This window comes from Aulonocara stuartgranti (assembly GCF_965226115.1).
Source record: "Aulonocara stuartgranti genome assembly, chromosome: 20".
NCBI lineage: Eukaryota > Metazoa > Chordata > Actinopteri > Cichliformes > Cichlidae > Aulonocara > Aulonocara stuartgranti.
Window position 1 is genome coordinate 1,234,472 of NC_138956.1, and position 11,740 is coordinate 1,246,211.

General features: G+C 41.2%; 1 protein-coding gene across 2 annotated transcripts; it reads left to right on the forward strand.

Moving 5' to 3' along the window:
• The first annotated feature begins 1,738 nt into the window (after window positions 1-1,738).
• kcna2b (potassium voltage-gated channel, shaker-related subfamily, member 2b) lies at window positions 1,739-8,446 on the forward strand. Of its 2 annotated transcripts, XM_082519570.1 has the most exons (3): window positions 1,739-2,018; window positions 2,766-2,912; window positions 3,610-8,446. In XM_082519570.1, exon 3 carries the CDS (start codon window positions 3,714-3,716, stop codon window positions 5,205-5,207), a length of 1,494 nt encoding a protein of 497 aa, XP_082375696.1. In that variant the 5' UTR covers window positions 1,739-2,018; window positions 2,766-2,912; window positions 3,610-3,713; the 3' UTR covers window positions 5,208-8,446. The 2 variants fall into 2 exon arrangements, with proteins under 2 accessions (XP_082375696.1, XP_082375697.1); XM_082519571.1 differs by lacking the exons at window positions 1,739-2,018; window positions 2,766-2,912 and adding an exon at window positions 3,048-3,117.
• Window positions 8,447-11,740: the final 3,294 nt, after the last annotated feature.

Consider the following 11,740-nt stretch of genomic DNA (forward strand, 5'->3'; position numbering starts at 1 on the left):
TCAGTAGAACCTGATAACACCAGAGTGGCAAATACAGTGCAGTACCGTAAAAAGTATTTGTTCCCTTCCTGATGTCTTATGGTTTGTATTTATCACACTTGCTTCATCATGCTTCAGATCATCAAATAAATTTAGATAAATGCAATTTGCAGATGTAGTTATTAAAATGATTATTTCATTTCGGGGAAGAGGAACGGGCCAAACCTAGCTGTGCTGTTTAAATCCAAGCTATAAACCAAGTCAGCTTGAGCCTCATGGCATTAACTGATGCCTGGACATTCTCCTTCAGGATTTTCTGATAGAGAGCAGAATTCATGGTTACATCATTTAGAGCAAGTCGTCCAGGTCCTGAAGCAGCAAAGGAGCCCCAGATCATCATGCTACCACCACCATGTCTGACTGTTGGTATGATGTTGTTCTTATGAAATGCTGTGTTGGTTTGGGGACTCAAACCTTCCAAAAAGTTCAACTCTTGTCTTGTCAGTTCACAAAATATTTCACCAAAAGTCTCGGGGTTCACCATGACGTTATTTGGTGAATGCAAGGCGAGCCTTGGTGTTCTCAGTGGTTTTAACTATGTAGCTCTCCCATGGATGCCACTTTTGCCCAGTTCCTGTCCAATTTTTGAAACATGAAGGCTGTCCTTAACTCATGCAAGTGAACCCTGCAGTTTTTTTTAGATGTTGTTCTCAGTTCTTTGGTGACCTCCCAGGTCACTGATTTACTCTTGGAGTAACTTTGGTATGCTGGCCACTCCTGGGAAGGTTCCAGGATATCTCCATTTGTGGGTAATGGCTCTCACCAGTGGTTTACTGGAGTCTCAAAGCCTTGGAAATGGCTTTGTAACCCAAAGTGATAGATGTCAGTGACTTTGTTTCTCATCTGTTCCTGAGTTTCTTTAGATTGTGATTGTGGTGATTCAATTTGAGATCTCTTTCACTTTGTCAGACATGTTCTATGTAAGGGTTTCTCGATTGTGCAGGTCTGGCAGTAATCAGGCCTGGATATGGCAAGTGAATTTGAACTCAACTTTTCAACAAATGAGCTTAATCACAGTTGATAACGAGGTGGGCAATTACTATTTTAAATAGGGCCAGTCAGGTTTGGACAGGTTTTTTCCTTCATAAATAGAATAATTTTTAAAAATGTAATCTTTTAAAGTGTAATCTTTCTCACACACACACACACACACACACACACACACACACACACACACACACACACACACACACACACACACACACACAAAGCGATCAGGACAGGGGTGTTTCTATGTCATACATATAAAGATTAACTATTATAATCATTGGAGAGACATGAATTCCAAAACTATTCAAGACCGTCAAAAATAACTTTGAGCACCTGAGATTTTGTTGTTTTGTGCATTAGCTGTTTAAACGTGTAATTTCCCCTACAATTCTCCCTCACTGTTGTTCACGGTGTTTTTGTGCCTCTCTTTAGCCCAATTCTAATTTGTTATGTGGATATATATCCACATCGGAAACACAACAGAAGCCAAGTCATTAACAACATTTTATCGCTCAAAATTTTTCGGACATTCTCTGCCTCTAAGGGTTTTTTTCTTCTTCTTCTTCCCCTTAATCTCTTCTGAGCAGCGCGTGTTTTGCTTAGAAACGCTTCCACTCTCTAGTGGGCGATGCTTCCTCTTTAATGTGGAAGAGTGAGGACAGGAGTGTCGGGGGGTGGGGAGCGCAAAGGGATGGGGCGAGGCGCACAAGAAGCTTTTAGTATGCGCTGCAATGCCTAACTGCAGCCCACGCATCTCTACTATGGTGAATTATGGTGAAATATGAGAAACACGGGAAGAGCCGGCAGCTCAAAAACAGTTAGACGTGATGAGATGACACAGCCGCTGGACTGATTAGTCAAATAGGGGAAGAAGGGCACATATGAAGAAATAGACGAACGACCTCAAGACACCTTTTGAGAAGAGAAAAACTGGATTTAACAAAACATTAATAGGCTACATGCGTCTGCACAACAACAAGACAATCGCGGTGAATTCCTGCATGCCATTAGCCTATCTGAAATAATGCTGCCTGTACTCGGACAGATAATGCTATGCTGCTTTGTTTAGTGCATGGAGACTGTTGTGGATTTCCATGATCCGCACAGGATAGGGCTGCAAATGGCTTGAGCATGTCTGGCACCTGCCCCTCCAAACTAACTCGCGCTTGCAGTCAACTACAACATTTCCATTTAATGTCTGAAAATGCATGAACTTGGCTGCTTGGACTCACATTTATTAGCAATAGTTTATTTCGCCATCAGAGGGTTGGTTTCATCCATGGAGTTGTGAATGCATTCTGTTTCTTAGTGATGTGCATCACTGGTGTAGTCATATGGATTTTCCCCATCCGAAAAAAAGGATGGTGATATTTACGTTGAAATAATTAAAAAGTAACATTTTTTTAAACAACTTAGGAATCAAACAGGTGATTCCGCGTTATTTCTTAAATCTCCTCGGCGGCTTTCACAGTATCTTTTCTTCACTGATGCCAGGCATCAAGGCTGTCGTTGTTTTTGTTTTGGGCGACGGCAGTGTCATGTTAAATTTAACTAATGTCAGGATTTTAAGTGTGTTTAAGTGCAAACCACTTGCCCCCACCGTCGTCCCCGACCAGCTTCAGCCTGTAGCGTAGCTGCATCTCGGCATGTGCCCGCTGGTCACTGAAGCGATGGAGGTAACTCCTGCATCCTCACACCTTGTCCCCTCTCCCATTCCCACTGCCGCCTTGCTGCAGCGCCAGAGCTTCGGATGATATATGAGTGACAGGAAGGAGCTGCTTGGACCGAGGGGAGTGACTCAGGACCGGGCACTCTGCTTAAGATTTACCAGCAGAGGACAGAGACTGTAAACAAGCCCAATACGTGCCTGTGAAAAGTAGCAGGTAGGGGCTTTTGATTGATTGATTTTTTCAGACCTTATTTTAAAAATCAAAAGTTGAAACAAGTTTTTTGGGTTTTTTTGTGGACCACCGTTGCTTTTGTGCAGCTGCTAATGAACAGAACAGATGTGTGTTATGTCAAACACGTGAATTGACAAATCTCCCAAAATCTTCTCTACTGAAAAAACTACGAAGTTTATTAAATTAGGTAAGATTTTTTTTCAGCATTGGTAGGAAATGCTGGTAACACCAGATTTATAGAGGAAGCTCATCTCAGAGACTGTGGAGCACTGAGCTCATAATCAGATTTGTTGGTTGTAATTGCACCCTGTGAGAGTGGATACTGTATTACTAGCCTGCATATTGATCCTGCAGTGTGCTCATATGAGGGAGAACTCATAACCTAATACACAGACACAATGGAGCCAGCGCTCGCAAATGGTTCTGCCCCCACCAACTTGTTATTTTCAAATGCTCTGCTTTCAAGGCTTTGAAGTAACATGGCCTTTCTGGGAAATAACAGCAGCTGAAAAATGTTTGGTTTAAGAATTGACAAAATAAGTGGATCATAAATGTTTGCCAGTGAATACAAGTTTCTGAACAAGTTATTCGTTTAAAGTCCCATAAAAAGTAGAGCGTGAAGCATGTGCTGATCACATTAATATTAAACCTACCTCTGCTTTCTGTCTGTTCCTTTTAGCAGGCAAATCTGCCTGACTGTACAAGTGTGTGGAGACTTTACCTACTTGTGGCCCAGCGTGGCCCCGCCCGGTCTGAAAGCTGCAGGTCCCATCTTCTTCCATCATGACGGTCGCTACCAGCGACCCTGCGGATGAAGCAGCAGCACATCCAGGTCAGTCTCATGACCATTACGACTCGGATCCGGATCATGAATGCTGCGAGAGGGTTGTCATTAACATCTCAGGCTTGCGCTTTGAGACACAGCTGAAGACACTTTCCCAGTTTCCAGAGACACTGCTAGGTGATCCTAAAAAAAGGATGAGGTATTTTGATCCGCTCCGGAATGAATACTTCTTTGATCGGAATCGACCAAGTTTTGACGCTATTTTGTATTATTACCAGTCTGGAGGGAGACTGCGCCGGCCTGTTAACGTGACTCTTGACATTTTTTCTGAGGAGATCCGGTTTTATGAATTGGGTGAAGAGGCTATGGAAATCTTCAGGGAGGATGAAGGTTTTATAAGGGAGGAGGAGCGGCCTCTGCCAGAAAACGAGTTCCAGAGACAAGTGTGGCTTCTGTTTGAATATCCAGAGAGCTCAGGACCAGCTCGCATCATTGCCATAATCTCTGTCATGGTGATTCTTATCTCTATTGTCAGTTTCTGTCTGGAGACACTGCCACTTAATCGAAACGAAGATGAGATGTATAACTCACTCCAGTCCACATACAACACCACCACTCCATCTGCAAGCTTTTATTTTACAGATCCTTTCTTCATTGTTGAGACGCTTTGCATCATCTGGTTCTCTTTTGAGTTCCTAGTTAGGTTCTTCGCCTGTCCCAGCAAAACTGGATTTTTTGGCAACATCATGAACATCATTGATATTGTGGCAATCATCCCGTACTTCATCACCCTCGGCACAGAACTAGCAGAGCGGCCAGAGGATGGCCAGGCAGGCCAGCAAGCCATGTCGTTGGCTATTCTCCGTGTCATCCGTCTAGTTAGGGTATTTCGTATCTTCAAACTCTCACGTCATTCCAAGGGACTCCAGATCTTAGGGCAGACACTGAAGGCCAGCATGCGTGAGCTGGGCCTCCTCATCTTCTTCCTGTTCATTGGTGTCATCCTCTTCTCTAGTGCGGTCTACTTTGCAGAAGCAGACGAGCCAGTTTCTCAGTTCAGCAGCATCCCCGAGGCCTTTTGGTGGGCAGTGGTTTCCATGACAACCGTAGGCTACGGAGACATGGTCCCAACAACTATTGGGGGGAAGATTGTGGGGTCTCTCTGTGCAATTGCCGGTGTGCTGACTATTGCACTGCCTGTACCGGTCATTGTATCAAACTTCAACTACTTCTACCACAGAGAGACAGAAGGTGAGGAGCAGGCACAGTATCTGAATATGCCAAGTGTGCCTAAAGCCAGCTCAGCTGATGAGCTGAAGAAGAGCGGTCGGAGCGGCAGTGGATCCACTCTCAGTAAGTCTGACTATGTGGAAATCCAAGAGGCAGTGAACCACAGTATGGAGGACTTCAGATCAGAGGCCAGGAAAACAGGAAACTGCACCCTGGCCAACACTAACTATGTAAACATCACCAAGATGCGTACAGATGTATAATGCGAGCTCGGATGATTTACTTCTGCTGGGATCTACAATAACTGTAGTGGGAAGCTAAAGGTCCGCATACTGATAAATGTATGGGGCCCAGTATAGGAGTACAGAGCAGATCAGTGAGATTAACGTGGAGAAAGGGTCAGTAGAGAAGACCACATCCTCTCCCACATCATGTTCATACTATAGAACTGTCAGCTGTCGTATTCACGACATTGTTAGTGTTTGCATGGAGTTAGTCTTACCTGTGAAAGTAGTTATCCTGCCTCCAACAGTAGCAAAATTGTAGCCTAACCATAATAATCAATAATAACAATATAAAAGGACCACAAATTTTTTTTATCTTCTTTCTCTAATTGCTGCACAAAGGATGCATGATAACAATATTCCAACAATATTACAGACGTGTCATAACTTATAAAACAGGCCACTCGATCAGCATTCATGGGCAGCTTTAATCTGCTGCTCTAACTGCCAAGGTCCAGATACACAGAAAGATCATTTCAACCAGATCACAGCTGTTCTCTCGAGGGAACACCGAATTAAGAAAGAAAGAACGAGAGTGCAGCACCAATATGCTGGTGGCCATGTGCACTAGTATTCATTCCCTTGCTACATCTTGTCTAGTACAAGCTAGCAGAGACAGGTAGACACCAACAGCCTAAATGAGTGCTTTGCTGTAATTCTGTACACCACATTCTTTTCCTGCCATTTCTTCTTGATGAAGTTCAAAATGATTTACAATGTCTATGCAGGGTGCGTGACTCTCTCCACTCGAAGCCTTTTCTTGCCTCTAATTAGTGCAGATTAGCAGGTGAACAGCAGAACACTGAACAGAGTGAATGTCTTAACGTATTCTACTAATGAGTGTTTTTAATATAATTAATTTATGATCAACGTGGTCTTATTACATATATTTTCATGGCCTTAATGTTGAATGAAATACTCTTTTAGTGTTCTGGGTGAGTTTCCAGCCTCTTTGCTGTAACCTTAGACACGCAGTTAAACGTGTTCAGCTTGACATCACTGCCCAAAATAAACGTTGCTGTTCTTGACTTCAAAGCATTCCATGTGTGTAGGAATAGATACAATGATTTTGTGGGCAAATTGCTGACATTCTGTTGCATATATCAACACAGCTTAGGTCTCATGATCAACTGAAATGTATATATGTCATTTTTAAGCTTCAGCTTTAGTGCCAGCATTTGAGTTTACTGCAAGTCTGCTTACGACGTCTTAAGCAGTTAGCTGTTAAAACAGAGTAATCTGACCTAATCAAGCTGCTTCACAGCGTTATCCTTTAATGGCCTCCATCTAAGGCAGACATGAAAAGGGAACATTTGTTTTCCTCTGAAAGTTGTTATGTGCAACCACCTGCTAAATTGGATCTTGGTTTGTAAAAGACATCAATTTTCTTTTGTTAATTTTGTATGCATTTTTTTCCGTTTCTGCACCCATTTCAGAAATCATTCCCCTGGCCCAACATATTTAACTAACCAAAACTTTTGCAGTTCTGATTTTGCAAAGCTGCATGTCCTCAAAAGTAATCATTGGTGCATGCATTAATATAAGTAATATTTGACAATAAAGAAAGGAAAACGTACTTAATTACATACATGGAAAGTTCTAAGTTAGAGAGGGTAGTGTGTTCATGTGGCAGCTTATTAGCTACCTCCAGCATAGGAGATGAAAGATATCACACTATGATCCGCCCTGTGGATGCTAACAACATCCCAAACTCTTCACTTTTCTATTTGTTATAGTCTGTTGCAGTCATGACCTAGTATCTATGTATCGTGAAAGCGCACCATCTGCTGCCAGCTCAGTGGATGCACTGAGTTTCATAGCTGATCAGTCAGAGTTTTTGCTCACCCAAGTGTATTTGTAATGCTCCAAGGATCTGTCTGAGTGCTGCCATCTCTAACATATAGGTCCATCAACCTCGGTGTGTAATATTTTGTGGGTGAGAGAGCTTATGAGAGAGAAATAGACTCAGACACAAAGAGACTGTGAGCGAAACGTAGAGCTTTCAGAGACACACAAGCTGACGTCACTGCTCTCAAATGCTGCTCCCCTTGTTTCCAGGCTAGAATGACAATGGTGCTCAGCGTTAGCACAGTGTTTACAGCCTATGTACTGCATATATTAAACACATGCACATAGTATATTAAACAAAGCAAACTGAAAGGAAACACTCCGTTGTGATGATGTCCACAAGTGCGTGTGGACCTGTGAGATAAGCTACAGTGTCTGCAAAGGCAAGTTACTGAAGACTTAAAATATAAGGAAGTAGAGCAAAGTCTGTGAAGGGAAGTATGATCATTCAAGTGAGACAACACTGCCGCAATTTTCTCCCTTGTATTTTTCTTATGTGTATTTGCATTACTATGAGCTGCTCCTGTGTACAGGAACACCTACGTATATATGTCACTTCAGGCTTAGGCTGGACGCTGTCTTTGCTGCTCTTCTTAGCAAGCATACAACACCTGAAATGACAACAAACTCTCAGAGGAACCAACAGCGTGGCACATCAGGATCTAAGTCATGGATAACACGGCTTTGCTGTACTGCACAACACGAGTGGACTTGTACACGGACACACATTCATACAAACACTGGGCATTTTAAAACATACAGACAGTGTACACAGATGCTTACCCGAGAGATGTAATCTTATGGACAGACGCATTTCTGTGACAGACTTCGCTGCCACAACGGACCTAAACCTGCCGATTGTGGGGTTTGCACAACTGTAGCCATGTAAATGTATCTAAGAGTTAGAGCTGCTTTGATTATGTCGTCAAGTACCTAATGCTTTAGAACCAGACTCTGCCATGTGTAGGTTCCTGCGTAATAGAAAATCCATGAAACTGATTTGCTTTGTCAGAAATGATAAAATCCTGTTGTTTTTCACTCTGTTTTTGTATTAATTAGCTGCCTTTGAGCCTCAGAAGTGGATGGACTGAGGTTTGATGCAGAGCTTGGTCAAATAAATCCTGTCTCAGTACAAAGTTACTCTCAGAAAACCAGTCGCTCTGCTCTGTCTTCTTCAACTGTTTGACAGGCAAAAACGTGTGTGAATGAAATATAAGATAATCCTCAGCTCATTGACTGTGTTATTGTCTATACTTACAGCTGTCTATGCTCACTATATGTACAAGGATTGTTTTATCTGCTATTGTATGCAAAAGAAGGAACTAAGAATCAAGCTGTATATTATTACACCCAAAGAAATATGGATTTGAATGTCTGTCCTTATCATGTCCTATGAACATAAACTAAAAACAGAAAATATCTATTCAGAGATACTTTCATTATTTAAAATAAATGTATATTATAAAGTTATTATGAATTATACTGGTCTCATTGATAACATCAAGAATATATTTATGCTAACATGCAGCTACTGTTGTGTTTTTCTCATGTGGATTCACACCGTGGTGTCCTATAAGCAGCTGTCACAGAAACGATAGTGAAATCGGCTGTGACATCATTTTGTGTGAGAAAGAAAACAAAACAAAAAGGAAAAAGCTGTAACAGAGCGTAGGGAACCGCTACTGGAGCATCTGCTCTCATGTCCATTACATAAGGTGTATCAACCCTCACCACCTAAATGGTTTCGTGTCCCGCTTTTCGCCTTAAGTGAATCTTGTGCTCTCTGTGGATTACTGAGAAAGCAAAGTGGCCTATTTATAAAACCAGCAAGGAGGGGAGTGAGCGAGAGAGAGCAAAAGGCCCTCGACTTGTAATTCATCAGAGTGGGACAAGTGCAAACATTTCTCTGAATCAGAACCATTTGGCTCTCCCCCTTGTACCTGGTTTTTTTCTCCTCACGTCGCCTTGCTCACTTGTCAATATTCCAGTCATATTGCCCACTAGTGGTTCCTCCTCCCTGCAGGGTTATTGTCTCTTGTCTTTAGTGACGCTTTGGGGCAATTTTAATTACTCTTGATTTAGTGGCCTTGAAAAGTAGTGACATTCGTTCACAATATTACCAATATGTTTTTGTAGAGCTAGTCATTTTGATTGACATAAGTGCATTTGCTTTTATGCTGTATGAGGTAATATCTATTAGGCCAAGAGAGTGTCTCATGTGCAGGACATATTTCCCTGATGTACTGTGAGCTGATTTATACCCGAACATGCAGCCCTCTTAATAGCCTGAGTGCATCTTTACATTCATGTGTGTGGAGGAGGGGAGTTTCCTTTTTCATCAATCCTGTATGGATGGTGAAAGACCCCGTTTTAATAACACTAGGTTTTCTTTTTTCTGTTCACAGGTTTATGATTTAAACAGCTAGAGGACTGTGTTATGTGAACACTCCATAATCATATTGGGTAAGGAAGACAAAGATAAATACATAAACCTATAAAAAGGTTAATTAATATGCCAGATATTCGATGGTGGATGGCTGACAGCCTGTCTGTGCTTTAGATGACCTGATGTTATTTATAGCTTTGACATAAAATCTATAGCCAGCTTTCACGATATACCTTTGCTTCCAGTGACCTGTTAATCTTCAGTATTCTCTTTAATTGTTGCAGCTGACTTGCTTTGACACCCATTAATAAATCGATCCGCATAACAGAGACACGTGATTGCGGCGAAACAAAGACTCAACTGCTAATGTTCTAACTTCCCTGTCTTACTGAGCTCCGTCTGTCTTTCATCTGTCCATCTGTAGTGTTGGATTCCTCCACTACCTCTCCAACCAGAGCTTGATTATAAGGTCATTGTTTAGTTTATCTCTATATCTTTATTTATAGACACACATACTCACAAACCTCATTACATTAATACTTTGTGTAATCCCCCAGGTGGTGGTTTTGATCTTTCTTTCAGTTCTCCATCCTCATCTTTTCCAGTAAATGTCCCCACCCACACACCAATAAAACACAAGCCACTGAGAACACACTCAGATATCTAAGACTAATTTAATCCAGGATACAAAACGCTGATATGATGATCGAGCATTCTGGGATAAAAGACACATTCACTCAGGGCTTCATGTTCCATTATGTCATATTTCCACATAATAGGAACACAGTGAGACTGGTCACCATTTCAGACAACAAACTGATACTTTTACTTTCCTTTTTAACCTTGTTTGACTAATAGAGCATAGCATCTGCAAATCCTGCTGTTTTCATGATTTCCTCAAGTGTGAAATTTGCAGGCAGTGAGATTGTTTCAAAGTTGGGACGCACATCAACATTCTTGGGTTTGATACATGAACTGAACCCGACTGAAGTGCCTTTCGTTCATCAGCTGTGCGGCTTTCTATTAGTCTGTCTGACAGACTGGAGTGGGCTGCTTAACTGTATGCCTCCTTCATGCGTTATTTTCATCTGCCCCCTGGTGTCGACAAGGTGGAATGACAGTGTTAACTGAACCAATATCTTATTTTATTTATTTGATGGAATGATTTTATTACTTTCTCTGTTTTAGGTTAATGCATAGAAGACAGACATTTCCCAAAACTAATGTGAAAAAATAGGAGGCTGGACCAGCTTGTATCCCTTTTAAGAATGAAAAAGCACCAGCAGCAGAAAATAAGATCAGAAATACGACTACGACTACTACTACTACTAAGAATAATAATAATAATAAAAATAAGAATAAGAATAATAAGAATAATAATGCAGTGCCAAGAAACTGATACATACATACACATATTTTTTTAGTACTTATGTCGATTTGAGAAATGTTTTTTTGGTTTTGTGTATCTGCCAGTAAGTCGGGGGAGCAAATTATATCTACTTCCTCTTGTCCTCCAACCAGTCATTGCTCACATTTGAGATTCAGCACAGTATTAGAGTCTTAATATATCCTACTTCCATTAATAATTCCTAAGCTCAACAATCATGTCCTGTCCCCTTTCTGGACTTCTTTTTCTTTCTTGTTCTTTTATTTCTGTCTTTCTGCAGCTTTTTTTCAACCTTCTCACAGATTCAACTTTGTGTCAGTGAATAAATTATTTTCTGTCTGTATCTTTTGTTCCATTCCACTCTTACAACACTGCAAACAGAAAATTTCAGATATGCATGTGCTGCCATATTTCCATCAAACACACATTAAGAGATTTGGTTAGTGCACCTTTGTTCTTTATGCACATTTGTGCATCAATCAACTAATATCTGAGTAATTCTTCCATCACTAATCTGCCTCAAACAGAAAATAAGGATTTAAAACCTCATCATTTAAGGATGTAGCACATTGAAGATATCAGTTAGGGTGTCAAACAACTTATTCATCTCATGATAAATTATTTTAATAATATTAGATACAACAGACATGAAATCCTCTTTTTCCCTATGTTTTCCTATCACATCCCATTGTCTCATAAGTGTTGTCTTTGTAGTTGGCTTGCCCTGCTTTGTCTGAGTTATTTTTGTCACACGAATGAAATAAGAGTTGATAGTAACAGCTTTGGGAGGGGAAATAGAAGTGTGAATGAATGAGAGAAGCCCAGTAGCTCAGGCCTGCTGAGACATGTAGCGCAGGATTCCCATAAGAAGAGAGCAATGCTCATGAGTAT

Bases quoted from the DNA above. Each gene is read 5' to 3' on its own strand.
- kcna2b (XM_082519570.1), top strand. From the start codon at position 3,714: ATGACGGTCGCTACCAGCGACCCTGCGGATGAAGCAGCAGCACATCCA.